The sequence below is a fragment of the Podarcis erhardii genome, assembly GCF_964252035.2.
Source record: "Podarcis erhardii genome assembly, chromosome: 12".
Lineage (NCBI taxonomy): Eukaryota > Metazoa > Chordata > Lepidosauria > Squamata > Lacertidae > Podarcis > Podarcis erhardii.
Window position 1 is genome coordinate 19,327,852 of NC_138513.1, and position 18,811 is coordinate 19,346,662.

The following is an 18,811-nucleotide window of genomic DNA, read 5'->3' on the forward strand; positions in this document are numbered from 1 at the left end:
ACATGGGGGGGGGAGGGAAAAGAGACGCCTCCGAAAGCAGCCCCCCCGGCCCTCTCTCTCTCTGTGTCTTTACCCCCCACCCCACCCCCACCCCCACCCAAGAGAGGTTGGCCGAAGCAGGCCCGTCTCACTCACCTTGATGCACTGCGACATTGCAGCCATGCCCGTCGCAGTAAACCAGCGGATTCTCGGCCCAGCCCCTCTCGTCGGAGCAAACGCAGCAGCCGCCGATCATCTCCTTCATACTATTGGAGAACTCGCCCTCCAGTGACACAGGCAGCAACAGCGGCTCGCTAGAGACCATCTAAGGGTTAAAAACACCGTCAGCACGACACCCCCCGGCACCGGAGAGACCCCGGCCGCCGCCGCCGCCGCCGCCTCAGTTCTTGCCCCGCAGCACTCCGCCTTCAGTCGCTCAGCCACCGCCGCCGCCAGTACCGCCTCCATAGCAGGGACGTGGGACCCATGGCCGCTGGTGGCGGCGGCGGCGGCGGCGGCGGCAGCAGCAAGAGCAACAGCCGAGCGGCGGATAAGGGGCTCCTTCCAAGTTCCTCGCTGGGCGCCGGCTCGGCCGGGCAGGTACCCAGTCCGTCTTGGGAGATCTCCAGCAAGGAATTAAGGGCTTGCTGGCAGCGGCAACAGTCCTGCGAGCCGCACGGACTGGGGGGGGGGGGCGGAGAGAGAGAGAAGGCGAGGGAGAGAGAGACAGCAACGCGAAAAAGGCAACAGAAGCAGGGGCCTGCTGCACGCAGGCGCACTGCAACGCCTCCTCGGCGAAGGCCCCGCGACGCGGCAGCAGCAGCCTTCGCTCTCTCGCTTTTCCTCCTCCTTTTCCCCCGCGGTGGCTCATGGGCCGACAGCAGAACACGAGCTCGCTGGGCGAAGTTCTGCGTCGCGCGCTGCCCTGCTGGCTCTCAACCGTTTTCTTTTTTGAGCGGGTGCCCAGTCAGAGCGTGGGCGTGACGGGGGCGGTCGAGGTGGGGGGGGTGTCCCCTGGGGCGGAGGGCCAAGTGACAAATATACACTCCCGCGGCCGGGCTCCTCCTGCCTTGAGGGACTCGTGCTCTTGTGTGTGGTGCGAGTGCCAAACTAGGCCCGGCCCGAGCCGTGCGCCTCCTCTCTTACACGTGTTAACTTATCATACAACGATGGCATCACACACTCTTCTGTTCCCGAGGGATCCCAGCGCCGCCCGCGCGCGTGTTTTTCGTCAGTCTCTCTTTATTTCCCTCAGGCCGCTGTGACACCTTGAGGAGCAGCGGGATTTATACTTTCCCGCTCCTCGCTCCGTCACACGCACCGCATCCTCTCGTGTGTTTACGAGGCCAGGCAGCTGAAACAGCTGGGCAGAGTCAAAAGCCTGAGTGAAACAAAAACGATTGCGATCACCTAGAAATTTGATCACTTTGGGATGGCGGGGGGGGGGAGTGTACGCACACATGCGACCTGCATTTCTTCTGCAACAGGCTCTTCTTCTTCTTTTGCATTTCAAGGGATGTTGAATTCCGTTTCTCTGTTCTTGGCTGATGCGGCGGGATTCCTCTCCCACCCGGATGATCCCGAACTCCTGGAACAGGAATTCCTTTCAGGGGCACTTCCTTCCTGCTTTAAGGGTCCCCAGCCTCAATTTCGGATTGCTAGCTAATCCTTCCAAAATTCCCCCTCTTGTTTGAATGTGCTGCATTTCCAATATATATCGTGTCTATGAACAACAATGGGCACCGTGGCATCTAAAAATACTATTTTATGGTGACAAACTTTCCCAAGTACTCTCTGGAATTCTTTGTTTTTATAGAAACAGCGTCTTAATCTCTCTGTGTGCACATACATACTACTTAGTCAAACTCTATTACCCTAGTTGCTATAAAACACGGGTAATATAACTATATCCCTTTGGAATTCGGTTTCTCTTGCATCACTTTAGCTGCAAGGGCAGAACTGATACATTTCCACTTTTCTGTTTGGCTAACCTAGAGACCACGGCACAAATCCTGCAGAAATGCTCATGTTCTCCTTACCTTCATCCTGGCCTCGCCATATCTTTTAGTACCATGCATGCAGAGGTCTTTCTGCATGGCTGTTGTTAAAACTAGAATTGAGCAGACAACACAACCAGGGAAAAGACAGGCTGCCTTATCCCTTTAGAAATATGCACATCCCCTTAAACTTAGATGCTTTTGTTATCTAGATTAATTTAAAAGGACATGTTTTCCAGATTTTGATCAATGATTGTTGGGTTTGCTTTTATATATTTCAAAAAGCAGAGTAAAAAACGAGATGGTTCAGGTTATCAGAATCACAAGCTTTTCAATTATCCACTATAAGCAGGTAGAACTGTAGCAGAAGGAACTAATTGTGGCTACTGTTAAGACTGAAAGGAGATTAAATGCAGCTTTGCAAAATTCTCCTCCTCCACTAGCCCCAGGGCTGCTACTTTTGTGAAGAAGAAGGTGAAGGGAAAGCCTTACAAGTAAAATACCATTGATTTTTCCCTATTATCATGCTAAAGTGACTTTATGCATAGACTGGTAAAATTGTATGATTTTGCAAGACTGCATTATTGCCTGACATGAAGACAATTTAAATCAAGTGTACAGTATTAAACCATCTGTATTGTCCTAAGTGTGTGTGTGTGTGTGTGTGTGTGTTAGAAGTTGTAAAATAAAGAACAGTTTAACACATCTGCAGATATGTGGGCTTGTGAAGAGCTGCTGTTTAAAGAGAGAGATGTGCAGAACTATTCTCCTTTGGGATATCAGAGCCTGCAGTTTATGAGAGGGATATCTTGGGTCAGTTTTTGCTGTCCTTTAAAGTCTGAAGTGAAATTTTCTAGATAGAGGAGGAAGGACAGGGAGAGGGAGTGGTGAGTGTCATTTCCTACAGAAGGCATAGCTGAGCACTTTGATTAACATAACAGGGTCATTGGAGTGTTTGTGATCTGCCAAATATTCATCTGTATGCTGCATGGCAATATCCCCCCAAAATCCAGTTTTAGCATTTTGAGGCAATAACTTTTGACATACCATACAAAAATGCTTCACAAAGTGCCTGTATTTCCATGTGCCTGCTACAGCAAAGAAAAAATATGTAGAATGGAGAGTGATACTTAAAATCCTAGAGCCTAAGTACAAAAACATGTATTGCCTTTCAATCATGTGTATTATCTTTCAGTCCTTCAAAGATATGGAAATTAGAAGTATATTGTGTAATTTATTAATTTCCTTATGTTCTGAAAGCTACATTATTATTTAAATAAAATTATTTAAAGGATTAGATTCCACTTTAATAACTGTGTTCCTATCAAACCAAACTACTGTTTTAACTAATTCGGACTTTAAAACCATACACGCTTACTTGGAAGTAAGCCCTACTGAACACAGTGGGACTTATTGTAAGAAAAAATATATAGGATTGCACTGTCAACTCTATTGACCCATATACACCTAAATGATTCAAAAATTAGCCTGTTCCTGCATATTTACTCATGAGTATGCCTCACTGTATTAAATGGGTCTTCTTTGAAAGTGTAGATAGGGTTGCAGCTTTAAATGAGTTGTGGATCTGAGTGAAGAGTATTTCAAAGCTATTTTTGCTTATTTCGGGAAAATGATACCTAAGTTCTAAAAAGTATTCCCAGTCATATTGTTAACCCCAGCATTAGAACTGTGGCCTAAATTGAACTCTAGTTTGTAGACAGTTTGTTGCTACCTTACAGACTAATTTAATTCTTGTTTCTTCATTGCCCTTTTCATTGGAAATATACACACTATATGCCTTTTAATGGAGACCAAATAAAATGTTTTATTTAAACATAAATCATTCCTCATATTTATTCTTTTTTAATGGAGACCAAAAGAACTAAATAGATACCAACCACTTCACTACAAAGTAGACCCAGAGTGACTGAAGCAGCATTATTCAACAAGTCAGTCTGCATCTACTAGGAACTATTGTGGGAGACTGAATTAATACAGATAGGTGCACTGACAGATGGAGTTGGACTTTAAGGTAGCAAAGGGAGGGTGAATGTCAGGGATGCTGAGGACTTGGAAATTTCAGAATTAAGTAGCACCAAGGTTCTGCTGTTTAGCAAAGCATACAATGGACAAGAAACCTAAGGGATACAATACTCTGGAAAAGTACATTGTAATAAAATTGCAGCCTATGTTTCCTTCCAGTTTGTAAAAGCTTTGGATGTATTTTTTCTTTTGAACACTATTAAGCTTCATATAGTTCTACAGTTCATTTTTCACATTCAGTATCATTTAAAATTTGGCCCTTCCTAGAATGTAAAGCAATGTCAACTGAAAATCATGATAAAAGAACTGCCCAAACTAAAATGTATATGTTAGAAATGTATTTTGCAAAACCTTTGGATGCATTTTAAACAAATCTCTCTTTTTTTAAAGTATATATGCTGTATATTAACAGAATGATCAACATAAAACTTTGATTTTTGGCACAAAACCCCCCAGGGTAAATTGTATTGCACTATAATAATACATTAAACTTTATTTTAAATTGATTGTACTAACTTTAGTTTCATTTAAGGAATTGAAGTATATAGACTGAAAGAGGGACTATGATCCTATTTTAAAACATTGCAGGGAACTTGATGACAAAATGTAGATAGCCTCTTGGTGGTTTTGTAAAACAATGCATTTGGAAAGAACCATTGAAATGCAAAATAGGAAGAGAAAGGCTTTACAACAATGTACTACACACATAGTAAGCCATTAACATCCATATGATATGAATGTGGAAACCTTTTACATCCTATTCCTAAGCACACTACTTGAGGCAAGTTTGAAATCAATGAGATTTACTTTCAAGTTACGGTTTTTAAGTTTGGGTGTTAGGGTGTGTTTTCAGGAATAGATGTAAAGGCTGATGATAGGGGAAAATGTTTTTGAATTCACAGCTTTTTCAGACCCAGAGATAGAAATATGCCTATTAGAAAAGGAAAACAGGCAAAGATTGAATTACTCTGTATTTCAAATTGGTAGTTTTTTAAAAGATACAATGTAGACAACAAATCAATCCACATATTTTAAAGGCATGTACATGTAATTTTCTACTATTTTATAACTTTATTTGTTTTAAGCTGCAATCCTATACACACTTACCTGGGAGTAGGTGGCATTGAACTCCATAGGATGTACTTCTAGGGTTTCATGTTATTTACTTTTATTTTAAATAGGAAATAGACTTTTAAATGTTAGGTGGGGGGGGAGTAATGTACAAAAACATTTTCAGCACTTTTAACGTCCTGTATCACCTAAATATTTAAAAATATTTTAAAAACAAGTAGCATCAACCTAAAATTCCAATTTCCTGAAATGCCCTTTATGTTTTGCATGTGGCTAATAATTCTAAACATGGATTCAGTAACACATCCTGGGCTTGTTGAGCAAAAGAGCCTGTATTACTTAATCACCTCTTTGTCGCAATTAAATCAGGTGTAATTTTCTTATTACTCAATAAGAACGAGCATGTGAGGTAAAATAGATATATAAAAGCAAAACCAAAAAAATCTCTTCAAACCCAAACATGTCTTTTTCATCCTATGTTGAAAACAATTAGGAGGGAAGGAGGGATAAATGGAGGAGGAATAGAAGAGTTGTGTCAGGGCTGTTTGTTTTTGAAGAGTGAGGGTAGGAATAGATGCTTGCCTAAAGCCGTTAACAACATGTTAAGATTTTAAAACTGAATCTTTGTCCAAACTTAAATTTTATACTTTACCCAAGCACAAGAAGCTATAATATTCATAAAATAATGTGCCTTTCAAAAGTTCTGAGAAAAAACTTGATATTAAGTATCTTCTTATTTGTGTTTATTTTTTAAAAAGCACACTTTCTTTACCTACTTTGCTTGCTGAACTTGAATATAGCATTAATTTAAATGTTAATGCTGCTATTTGTTTAATCCTAGGAAATGAAAGCATAATGGTCAGTCCACAGTGTGGAGTGCGACACTTGTGATTTGACCCATACACACTACTGCCATACAGTATTTAAAACTATAAGGTATAGTGGTCTGAATTCAGCAAATTATTTGCCCTTGCTCAGTTATGAAGAGCATAACATTTTGTCCATTTTTTTTACTCCCTATGTTAATCCTGTTGTGTTCAGTACTTCAGTCCTAAAATCTACTTTCCAATCAGTTTAAACAGAACTTACTTTAAACAAAATGTGCTTGTAGAGTTTCTGAGTAAAGCTACACCAGTAAAAACATATATATTTTTATTTTGTGTGTGTGCATGTACACATAACCGCAGGAATACTTTGCAGCAATATAAATACCAGCTTATATGCAGTTCACCTTTCATCTGCATTTTTTAATGTATTTACACATTTTCCAATTTGTACATACAAGTTTTAAGTCAGTTGTGTGCTGACCAAACTACCTATTAATGTAAGTATAACTTTGACAGTTAAAACTGTGATGGCATTGTTTGAATCTTTCTCAGAATCTAGCCAGTAAAACCACTAATTTAACTGGTAAGTTGTTTTTAAAGCATCCATTATATTGTTTTAAATTGCACTATCACCTCAGGAGGCTTTGGGCAAATGCCACTTAACTAGGAGCACCAGTGGATGAAATAGTTGTTTTCCAAGTACTGCTTCTATTATGATAATGCTAGCATTTAATTGTTAATTTCAGCCTGAGATGTACTGTAAACATGATGCAAAAGAGTGTTTTTTACATAAAACCCCTAGATTAAATATTCTAAGTAAATATTACAGCACAGGAATTTTTTTTAGCATGGTGGGTAAACATACCTTCAGTTTGAGAGGCCCAAAGTTTACATCTAAGAGCTAATTTATAAAGTTATTCATTGGAATATAGTTAAGTGCTACTTTCAGCTTATATACAAATATAATTTATTATTAAAGGCTTTTTGAAAATTCACATTTAATATAATAATGCTGTACTAATCAGGGGGAAAGATAGTAAACTTTAAAGTTTAGATTTAATGTAATTTAAATGTAATGCACTGATTTTCTTTGCAGTATCTCAATAAAGATTTGGAATTTTGCTGTAAATGGTTTGTTTTTGGCAGTAGGGATATTTGAAAGAAGTCTTTCCCCTCATCCACACACACACCAAAAAGCACAAAAAACATGAAATATGAGCCTATATTTGAATAGAAATCAAAAGTTTATACTGGTTCATATTTTTGTCAATACTCCTAGGTTGCATTTCCCCTTTTTATTCATGCTTGTTCTTCTATTAGAAAACATCTTTAATTCCCTATTATGCATCTAAACTATAAAGCTATTTCAGAATGACTGTTATCACCAGTTAGAAATTATCCATAGAAAAGGGAGGAAAGCAGTTTTGTTAAATATAAAAGCAACTTGCTATACATGAAGCAGATCTCCAGTCAATATCAATTATGTGTCTGGTTTGGGCAGAATCATGTTACTTTTTTTATTTAAGGAGTTTTCTCCTCAAATGGGGGCTACTACCTCCCAATCTCAAAAACACACCCAAGAATATGCTAATTAATTGTATTGTGTCTATGAATGGAGTAGCCAAATGCAACCATTAAAAAAAAATCTAACAATGTGTGACGTTTCCTGTTACAGGACACACTTTTTTTAATATTGATATTACAAACGTAAGGGCACAGACGATCCACGTACTAATTTTAAACCATTAAAAACCACCTACTAAACACAGAGAAAAGCTAACATGACCGCATAGGCGGGGAGTATCTTGGGAAGCTTAACATTCCGAGCGAATTAAGGGCACAAGCCTCGGATCACTTTTTGTCAGTCTCACTGTGGCACTTCAGAGTCGGAATGTGATTTTTTTACATCGTGCTACTTTCATTTTTTTAAAAAAAAAATTTACCCATTTGGCAAGAAAGAAGATGGGAGAAATGTTTCTATTTCGGAAACAAGAAAAGTAGTATGGAACACTGAGGAAAAACCAGACATGCTATTTATCCTGTTCCTTCAGCTGTATTTTCTCTTCTGTAATACAGATTTGATTTTAAAATCCCTGTACACATATTGCCTTATATAAATTATGTGTGCATCTGAAGGCCTTCTCACATATATATATATTTCAATATTATTCTAATTATTTGTTACTAAGGATCCGTGATCATTAAAGATTACAACCGCCAATATATTTTTAACTATGGTGATGTCTCAAAATATGGGAATTTTAAACTCTGGAATTATTTTCAAAGTGAGATTTGCCTTATTCTTCTGCATTGGCATTTACTATCTAAAGGCTCCAAAGACAGCAAGTTTTATAAAGAAAAGGAATAAACACAAACGTATTTCAACCCTGTCTCCAGGAAAGCTACCAACAGTTTTCTGCTCCATGGTGTTCAGAAATACAGCCCTGTTGAGTGCTTTACTGAAGTTCAGAACTTCAATAAATTCCATTTCCCCCCAGAGAACATGCAAATACAATATTTAGAAATTATTCTAATCCGCCTTTTAAAATTCCCTCAAGTTGCATGAAACAATGCTACTGTATTGCTAAGAAGCTATTTTACCAGAAAAATAGTTTCAAGTCTATATATATTTAAAAAGAATGTAGATGCTTACCTCCCCCCATCTAACAAGGCTGGTCGAGTAAACAGTACCCCAGGCGCAACATTTAAAAACAATGTATTATAGACACTTGTTGGATTTTTTTTTTAAAGACAAGGTTAAGCAGTTTATTTTCCTTCAAGTAATTAAAATGACCAAAATCAACTCAAATTAATTGAATTGTTTTTAAGGACAAATGCATTTTGTTTTTGTTTTTACTTTTTAAAGAGAAACACTTCAGAAGGAACAGGCCTTTCGTTTTAAGAACTTTTATTTTTGCCAGCCTCTGAAAGGAACAAGACACGGTTTTTCCAACTTCAGCAACAAATTTTTTTTTAAAAAAAGAACTCGCTCTTTTCCGAACCCACTCTCCCTTTAGCTCCCTCTTCGTAAAATCTAATTATTTCAGCATTTAGTGTTTTTCCTCCTCGAGTTGTTTCCTGCCCCTTCCCCCCCTCCCCTTCCCTCTCGAAAAGTCCTGTTCTAAAAATTCACCGCTGAACAGATGTTTCCCTTTGTATCAGGCGAGCTTTTTCTCCCTGGTGGGGTCTTTTACCTTCGGTGAGCTATAAAGCCCAGTGAATAAAACAGCAGCACTAGAGGAAAACAAGGAAGAAGAAGAAATAAAAAAAGTCCTCCCTACTTATGGACCAGATAAAACTGCTGCTGGAAACCGGGAGGGAAGAGCATTGCAAACTCGAACCGTACTCCTTCCACACACACCCCAACAAGAAAATAAAATAGGGCTTGGGGAAGCTCAACCCAAAAAGCAGAAGCTCGTCCCTTTTTCCTTCACGGCTGCGGCGAGAAAACAAGGGGAGCCTTCGCGCGAAGAAGGGCGGCAGCGGCAGCTTCCCTACGAGCAATGGGGGGAAAGGAGCCGCGGCTCCCCTTCCTCTCCCCTCACGGAGGCCGGCCTACCCCGCTCGCTGCTGCCCCGGCCCGCCTGCTGCAACCGAGCACCTTCCCTCCAACTGCACTTCCTGCCTGAATGAGGCCTCAGCTCCTCGGCGGCAGCTGCTACCGCCTTTCGCAGCTTCCCCTCCCGCCGCCGCCGGCAGCCCCTTTCCTCCCCCCCCCTCCGCCCCCCACATCTCGTCAGGCGGCCTCCCAGCTCCCCCTGCGCTCTCTCGGCGTCCCTCGCGGCTTCTTTGGTGGGGCCCAGCCCCTTCTGCTCCTGTGGCTACAGGCAGGCCGGCCTGTAGTTAGTAGGCCCGGCTGCGAGCCTGGCTGGGCTGCTTCTTCCCTCAGGAGGAGCAGCTCCTTCTCTGCGCCCTCCTGCCAGCCAGGCTTAGTCCTTGCACAAGCAGGCCTCTCAATTGACTCTCGTTTTGTAAGCGACACCCACAAATTCATTATTTCACCTGCTCGCCCTCAACCTCTTTCATCAAGGCAAAAAGGGCTTTGAGGAAGGGGAGAGGGTGGGGGTTATTGGGTTTGGCTGCCCGCCAAGCTCCTCTCCTCTCTTCCCTTACACACGAGGGTCCCGGGTTCCAATCAGGACGACCTTGCAAAGGCGCCGTGCAAAAAGCCCTTTTGCTGCCACTGCCTTGCCAGCTGGCCCCTGTCCTGCTCACTCGTCCTCCTTCGCAGCTGCAGCGCTGCCTAGAGGAGAAGCGGGGGCTCTGCGCTCTCCTCCAATGCAGCAGCAGCACGTGCTGCTTTTTCTGGGGAGGGCTTCTGTGCCCTAACCAAAAAGGCAAACTTCTTCTTTTAAGCAGCCTTTGCAGCGGTTGGTTGCAGGAGAAAAAGAGGGGGTGGGTGGGATAGATCATCAATCAAAACAGGACAAGTGCTGCTGACCACAGACCTTTCTCAATTTCTTCCAACCCTGGTAAAACTACTCTTAGGAAAGCTTGGATCCACAACCGATAAATGGAGCTCTACTGTACTCTCATATATGCGCTTACTCGGAAGGAAGTCCCAATGAAAGGGAATTAAGCCGATTCTCTTTGCAAAACTGGCTTCAATCCAAGAACTTCGGTTTAACGTCTTCATGACTTGAACTCTTTGCCACCTTGGCTCAAACTGTCACGCTCCTATTGCCCTGCTAACGCTGCCTTCTTTGTTCGCTGAGAATCTTTCTACAATTCTCAATAGTTTTACCACAAGACAGCAGATTCACAAGATGCTAACCTCTAAAGAAAACAAAAAGCATTCCTCTTGTTTTTAACAAATCAAACTAATACAACTAAGAGCCACCTAGACAGGCCCTTTAAAATAAACAAAATGCATCTTTCCTTCAACTTCCTTACCTATAATTTAACCATGAGCGGAATTGTGTTACGTTTTGGCTTTCTTTTAGTTTATTTGCTATATTTTGGAGTGTGGGAGGATGCTTTGCAATTATTTTATTGTAAAGAAAACCTTTTCCTGCTTTGATATTTTCTCACATAAACATAAAACTACTTCCCACTTTTTTAATAAAAAGGAGTATTTTTTAATTATTGCACTATGAGGAAGTTTCTCTTTTCAATCTGCTGTTGATTGGTGTGTTTTTGTTACAAATAAAATACGTTTGCCTTATTTTCTTTTTAAATGAGCTGGTTTATATTCTGACAACTAAAATCTATTTGTAACCAATCCACTGCTCATTGTAAGCATGGCCCAACCATGGGATACAGAAATCCAGATATGCTAATTAGGGGAAATTATAGGCACTTAACTGGCAACTCGATTTACAGCCCACTTAAAATTGGGTTCTTTCATGTTCACTTGCAAGTAAAGCCAACTAAGTTTGTGGGACTTACTCTCAAGAAAACCTGCATACAATTGCAGCCGATCACACAACATCAGCTACTGGTTTCTAAAACACATTTAACTGGCAATAGGTCACTGCTTCTGTTGTGCTTGCCTTCTAAACAAGTGTCAGGATTGCAACCCCAGAAGCACACTCAACAGTCTGTTTATTCCAGAATAATCCAAAGAGATTGATCCAGAATAAATTGATTATGGATGGCAATTTAACATCTCAAATAGTAAACTTAAGAAATTCAAGTCATGTCATGGAACTCACTTCTAAATAACGCATGTAGCATAAGAGGATTAATCAATTTAATCAAAATACTTGGCATTAATTGGTATCTGGATCGAAATTATCAGGTGCCTAACTGGGATGCTGTGTGTAAAAGAGAGAGCGAGGGAAAGAGGTTTAAATCCACTTAAATAATTAAAATACCACTGTATCTTGTTTTTCCACATTTTGACAACCATGTTAACAGTGTCAGAATTTAATTTTTTAAAATATTTATTTTACTCAAAACCTGACATGACCCTTTTAACAGCCCGATGCCAAAACCTGTTCCAATCGAGTATTTGGCGAATAGGCGCATTTTGTCTGGGATAGAAAACACTTGTCCGTCATATTCAACAGGCAACAAGCGGCTCCAAATCCCCCTTCCGCCCCGTGGACAAGCGTCTCTCTCAAAACCTTTAGCGGGATTTGACAATTCATGGAGAGTCAGTCTTTTATTACCATTTAAGGGTGGCGCGGGGAGAGAATCTTTTTGTTCCCTTCTACATGATTTGTTTGTATCGATTATGTCGCCAGCAAGAATCTCCCAAGAAAGCCGTGTGCAATGCCTTGACACTCATTTGCCTAACACGGCCATGCTTTCAAACGAAAACCAGCCTCGTCAAATCTCTTCTTTAATATGCACTACAATCCCGCCTCGCTGTTCGGATGGATTCCTGTCCTCCCTGCAACCTTCCGCTCGTATGCAGCAGGTCACCGTTTGGGTCGCCACTTTCTACGTCTTGCTGCTTTGGGGGAAAGCTGCGATTTGGGAGGCTGTCCCCAGAAGCACCTCTTCCCTCCCCCTCCTCCGTCTCAGAGCCCTCCGGAAGCTCGGCCCACGCCTGCTCCTAGCCTGCACTTTGTTCTCGCAGTGATCTCGCAGGTTGGGAAGGCTTCAACAAAAACAAAAAGCAGGCAGCGATCTGAAGATATTGCAGATGGCCGGGGCTGTCTGCTGCACGTGCATCTGAACGCTACCGGTTCTGGGCCACGCTGCAAGCTCTGCAGATCCGCAAGCAAGGCCGAGAAAAACACTTCCCTCTCGGCTGCAGCTTTAGCTTAAGTTCTAAAGCTCTGCGTTAAAAGAACTTGTTTCTTTCCAGCCTTCCAAGGAGGGGCGAGCGGGATTTGATCTATTCAGATATTCTTAAGAGTGAAACGCTGTGCCATTTGATGGCAGTCCCCCAATGCTTTAGACGGAGACCATTAAAACAGTCCTCGATCTCGAGTCCCCCCCTCCCTCTTTTCCCACTTAAAATATTCTTTTTAAGGAAACCCAGGAGTGTCATTTTTCTAGGGCAGAGAGAGAGAGACGCTAAAAGCTGAAGGATGAAGAAGCAAGTCACCCGGTGACCTGTTTTGCTGCTTTCCAGTCCCACCGACCCAACCCCGCCTCACTCACATGGTCAGGAAGAAAAGCAGAAACAAAGAGTTCGAAACCTTTTTCTTCAAAGCCAGCCCTTTTGCTTTTGGGGGAAGGGGGAGGGGAGATGATGACTTGGGGCAGGAGATGCTGAGTAGGAACTGCAGTGACTCTTCATCCTCGAAATAGTTCCCTAATATTCCCTTCAACTACATTTCCCCCATATTGGGGGCGGGATGTGGGGGCTTTGAAGTCTAGCTCTTTGCCTTATGGAAGGGGAAATCCTTTACCATCTCCCCCTCCTTTTCTCCCAGTTTTAATCGCCCTGCCTAAACTTTCAGGAACTTTTCTTTTTTCCTCTTCAGCCGCATTACCGTCATCGTTGTAAATAATCCTGATTTATGACAAGCGTTAGCTGTGTTCAATAAATGCAATTAATTACTGCTGTCGGAAATTATAATTAATAATTACCTATAATAACCTGGACAGTGATACCGGATGTTGAATACGTGACTTGAAAGTAATCTGCACCAGTGTCAGTGGGACCGTAAAATTAGTGTTTGGAACTGTTTTATAAAGGGCGTTATCGAACCATTATTATTATTATTATTATTATTATTATTATTATTATCCATAGAAAGTCTCCCGCGGGCAGCTAATAGCACCCTCCCTTGGAAGCGGCTGCCCCTAGCGTCCACGCGGGGAGTTGCAACAGCGGCCTCCGCCAGGAGCTGCCTGCCGGCCTGAGATTGGAAGCCGCGCGCCCGGGAGGGGAGGGGAGAGAGAAGCGGAGTGGGCGGGGTTGAGAGGGGCGATTACGAGAGACTCGAGCTCGGCACGAGCGCGCCCGGCGCGCTGGCTTCTGGGTAAGCAAATGGCCGAGCGGCAAAAGGAAACGCCGAGGGGGAGGAGGAGAAGGCAGGAAGGCAGGAGGTGAAAGGTCACCGGCCCGCAGGCCCCGCCCCCTGCGCCCGGGTAAATGAATGGAAAGAGCCCAGGCGAGAGGGGGAAAGGGAAGCTGCTGCTGCTGCAGCGACGGTGGCGGGTTCCTCGTGCTAACTGCGCTTGCCTGCCTGCCTGCCCGCCACTCTTCTTCTCTGGGGGGAAGGAGGCAGCGACGCCTTACATTGGCCTAAGGAGACGTTGGGCCCCTTCTCTCCAGTCTCCTCCCCCCGCTGCTCCCGGACAATGCAGCCGAAGGGGAGAGCTATAAACATTGGACGGGGGGGGGGAATCCTCTGCTGCTGTTGCTGCTGCTACGCGGGGACAACTTAGGCAATGCCGCCTCCACCTCCTGAGCTTGGGCCACAACAGGCCCCGGGTTCTCCCTGCTCCCGCCGAGGCAAGAAGCGCTTTCTGGGCTGCAAAGGACCTTGCCGCCTCCAGTTCCCGCTTCCCCCTTGCCCCACAAAACCCCAAACAGGAGAGCTGTTCGTGAAGGCGCGCTGCCTTCCTCAGCCCGCGCACGCACAAACCTCGCCGGGCCCTTTTTCTCCTTTGCTCCCCGCGATCGGGGGGCGGGGAGACCCTGATATATTCCCTAGGTTTCCCTCCTGGGCCGCTTTTCCGAAGGCGGCGGCGGCGAGATTTTGCTTTTTTAAACGCAGCCCCGTTCCTTCTTCGCGCGGCTCCTAGCCGTTTTTTCCGCGCGGAGCAGTCGCTCGAAAGCCCGGCCGAGCTGGAGGCGCCGGCTCGCCTTCGGAAGGGAGGGTTTAGGTGGTGTTTGGGTTTTTTTCTTTTCGCGGCCGAGACGGCGCGAGCCGTTTCTCCAGTTTCAGCGCCGCTGAATTGGCGGCGGACCCGTTTGCTGCAGGCGGTGCGAGGGAGGTGGCGGCGGCTGCTGCTGCTGCTGCTGCTGGGATCCTTCTCCCTTTCTCTTTTGAGTAGTATTTAAATCCGCGCGCCGGTGGCTAGTTTCTCAAACGCCCCGCTCGCTCCAGCCTTTCTTACCTAAAAGCGAAAAAGTTGTGCGAGTCGCCTCTCCCTTCCCCCTCCCCAGTGTCTCCTCGATGAGAAATGGAGGAAGAAAATGCAAAACGCTTCATAGGGAGAAGTGGTCCCCTTTGTTCTGGCATTGTTTCTCCACGAACTGGCGGCTACAAGGATAAAACACTTACCTTCTCTCCTTTTTGCTGCGAAATCCAGACGTTCCCATCGGCTGCAAAATACACAATCCACCTTAGAAAGGGACTAGAGATGTAGAGAGAGTTTGTATTCCGTTCTTTTGCGCGCTCTTCCCATTTTGGGGCAAGATTAAGTTGCCGAGCACGTTGTTGCAAGCTGTAGCCCCCCGCCTCAGTGAATGGTCACGTTTAGGACCCTCCAAGGCCATCCTAAGTCTGCCAGTAGAATCCGAGGGTATTGAAGGTCTAAAACTTTCAAAAGGAAAGGGGGCCTGGAACTAGCCAGAGAGCTGCAAATATACACTAGGATGCCCCCCGCCGCCGCCACTACACGCACATACGCACATGTTTGCCCCCCTCCCTTAGCTTTAAATAAGGAAACCTTCCCCGGTGAGAGTTTAACGTGAAAGAAAGAAAAAGTTTGCAAATTTATTAATTCCTTAAGAGCGAATGTGTTAAAAGCCAATCCCTGCCTGCATTTGAAACCCACTACCCTTCTTGCTCTCACCCCATGTGGCAAAAGTTTTGAATCTCGAAATAAAAACAAATGAGCCGGCGGTAGAAAACGAGGTTGGGAAGTTTAGGTTATGGTTGTAGCTGGGAGAAAATGTGTCGGAGGAGGAGGAGGAACAGTTTTTTGTTTTGTTTTTAAGAGGAAATGCTGTTGGTGTTACTATTTTGGTAACGCGATGATCAAGCGAGCAAAAGAAGCCCATTCACTGATTTCTGCATACTCCAGGCGATGTTTAATGCTCAGCCTCGCAGGTATTAGTGTCCAAACCTGCATTTAATCTGATTATGATGAGGTTTGCTGATACAATGGATAGTTGAATAGATCCTTGTGTCTTAGCAAATGAGGTGGATTTTCGGCTTCCCTCGGTTTCCGGGCATGAGAGGAAATAAGGCTCTGATTGTCCACCAACACCTTCTGGAGCCCCTCAAACATCTTTGGGGTTTGATTGTGGGTGGAAATGAGCATAGCCCCCTCAGCGCCATATTGTAACACCGCGCTGGATGTCCCGGCTCTTTTATGGCTAGACCTGAAAGTTTCGCTCTGTGTGTGCAACTGGAGAAATGAAGAAAAATAACAACAAATATGGAGCAGGCGTCTCTGGTATCTTTTCTGTCCCTCATGTAACGCTCCCCATTTCCTCTTTACCACCCTTCTAAAAAGGTGATCTGCTGCATAGGAAAGGAATGAAAAGATTGCAATAAAAGCAAAACCGAGTAAATAAAGTTGAGGGCAGAAGGAGAGGTTTTCTTTGCCAGCCTTTAATTGCCACTGAAACATTCTACAGTTGTAAACATTCCTTATTTATTCAGCCCAAATAGGCAGGCATTGTCTTGCTTTTATCGCAATCGTAATTATGGTGTCCTTTAAACTGGCTGATAGCTAGGGAGATAAGGGAATGTGCCTGTAGCTTCAGATCAAATCTCTCTCCGTCCCTCTCCCTCCCTCTCGCTCTCTCCCCCTCCCCGGGTCATCAGGATCCCCACAGTCCTTAGAGATGAGGAACGCTGGAAGACTCTGGCCTGGCCATTCCTTACGTCATGAAAGTGATTTGTACCACATTGCTAATTTGGTGCAATCCCTAACCCTTTGGATCTCGTGTGCGTTTGTAATTGCCTTTTGCTGCTTGCTTCAATTTTTGGTGCGTTATTTTTGGCGGCAATTTGGAGGGGGGCGTTTGGGGTGGGCAATATATCTTTTGCAATCGAGTCCAGGCGTGTGAGGGGGGGGGTTCTGCCCACCTGTACGTCAGAAACACCAGCGTGTCCCTGAGTCTTTGTTTACTGCACCTTTGTGTCTAATTAAAAATGCACACTTTTAGGATCCTCGCAGAACAAAGCCGCCCCAAATCCCCCTTTACGTCCAAGGATTTGCAAATTTATAAAGGCTGCATTGAATTCGGGATGGGTCAAGGGGCAAAAAAAGGGTAGGAGGTCACTGCATTTTGATTATGGGTCAGTAGGCAACATGGCAGGCAGTTTGTGTCCCAAAAAACCTCTTCTTTAAAAGTGAGGTTTAAAAACAACAAGGATGAGCGAAGTTTCTAGGGGAAAATTTGACGATGAAAGAGAAGAAAAACTCTTTTCCTGATATTTGCAAAGCAAGAAGATATGTCCATGTGAGAAAACAAAGCAGCCCTCAACAGCACTATAAATTGTTGCTCTGTTTACAGAGAAATAACTCACAGTGTGATGTGTTGCAGGATCTTAGCTATGGGTCTTGGAGTGTCCCCCACACCACGCAAAGCCTTTAACTATACTGGGTATTGCTGCAATGTGTCAAAAGGTGTCTATGCTTGTCCTTTTTAAAATAAGTGTATGTGGAGGGTTTTTTTAAAGTCTGCACTTACGTTTGGCTGAATGATATGGGGAGCTGAATGACCCTTTTGACAGGTTTTGGTCCCTTTGCCATATTCCCCAACTGTTTCTTCCCCTCCCCCAATCCGCCCTGGATATATTATAGGGGGGACTACAGGCAATGCACCAACTCTGAAAATCTAATTTAGGCTGGGAAATGATATATTTTTACCTCTGAAATAAAATAATAATGATTATAATAATTATATGCAGAATAACCCACGTATAATAAACTGTGCCAATCGGAAAAGGGTTATAACCAAGAATAAGATAGTCTGGAGGTGGCTGTTGTAGTGTGAAAATGCACCAGGATACGGAGAATTCGAGGACCTAGTGAAAATAGAAGCTTAAAGTGCTGTTGCATTTCACAAGTAAACATTTAAAGGGCTGTAAATGGTGCTCTGAGTGACTTGCCCCAGAAATAAGAGGTCAGCCTGGATTGCAGGGCTGTTTAAACATAGTCATGATAATACAATGAAAATATATCAAAGCACAACCTCAGAGGGCGTTTTCAAATATATACCCCCCTCTCTCAAACGCAGACACACTCATCTCCCAGTAAACCCCCCTTTCCCCAAAAAAGCAGCGATACAAGGGAGCTTCTATATATTTTTAATACCACAGAGTAAAAACAACAACTATGCAATCTGAGATCAATGGGAATAGGTTTACAGCATTGGGTGAGGAATATTATTTTTCCTCGTTATTTTCTAATTAGGTTTGTCGTTCGCCAAGAGTGCTTCAGACTGAAATATCATCTAAGGTAAAGAAATCCTATCTAAGGTAGGGTATACATTACAGACTGGGGCTACTCGATGGGAAAAGGAGCACATTTGATTGATAATCTCTCTCTCTCTCTCTCTCTCTCTCTCTCTCTCTCTCTCTCTCGGAGGTGAGAAGAGGAAAATGCCTCATGAGCGTTCTCGCTAGCCACAACCCAGTTGAATTGTTGTCCAAAGGCTGAACCCGATTCAATCTAATTGATTTTCGAATTATTGATTCCATTAATTCCACCGTGTCCCATTCATAACTACTTTCACTTAAAGGTTTTCCAGGCTGCAAGACGACCTAAAATCCAAGTATTTCCACGTCTAACTGGTATATGGATCCACCGGTAGCCTTATCTGTTTCGCCAGAAAGAAAAAGAAGGCCACATTTCAGCCTCAGGTAAAACACACACCCTCCCCACCCTACAAAACAAAACAGATTCACAATGCAGTGAACCTCACTCTTTTTCGCTGTGCAGAGATTTATTCCTAAATCCTTCGGCAGGATTTGCAAACATACAGAGATCTTCCTGGTATTTGGAAAAATAAGTCCCGCGGGTTGCAGAGCAACTTGCTTCCAACTAAGCGTTTTAGGGTTGCAGCCTAGTAGTCCAAGCCAA

General features: G+C 43.7%; 1 protein-coding gene and 1 long non-coding RNA gene across 6 annotated transcripts in view; both read right to left on the minus strand.

Moving 5' to 3' along the window:
• The window catches only part of MLLT10 (MLLT10 histone lysine methyltransferase DOT1L cofactor), a 100,818-nt gene extending 99,933 nt beyond the window's left edge, over window positions 1–885 (minus strand). For 2 of the 5 annotated variants that reach the window (XM_081881926.1, XM_081881924.1), the window contains exon 1: window positions 136–885. In XM_081881926.1, coding sequence (XP_081738052.1) covers window positions 136–304 — 169 coding nt within the window. In that variant the 5' untranslated portion in view covers window positions 305–885. The remainder of the gene's footprint in view (window positions 1–135) is intronic. The other 3 variants (XM_081881928.1, XM_081881925.1, XM_081881927.1) reach the window with 2 other exon arrangements.
• A 7,923-nt stretch (window positions 886–8,808) lies between these two features.
• On the minus strand, window positions 8,809–10,926 carry LOC309326312. Its single transcript, XR_014150278.1, has 2 exons — window positions 10,366–10,926; window positions 8,809–9,151 (listed from the first exon to the last, which is right to left on the minus strand). It is a non-coding gene; the product is annotated as an uncharacterized lncRNA (long non-coding RNA).
• Window positions 10,927–18,811: the final 7,885 nt, after the last annotated feature.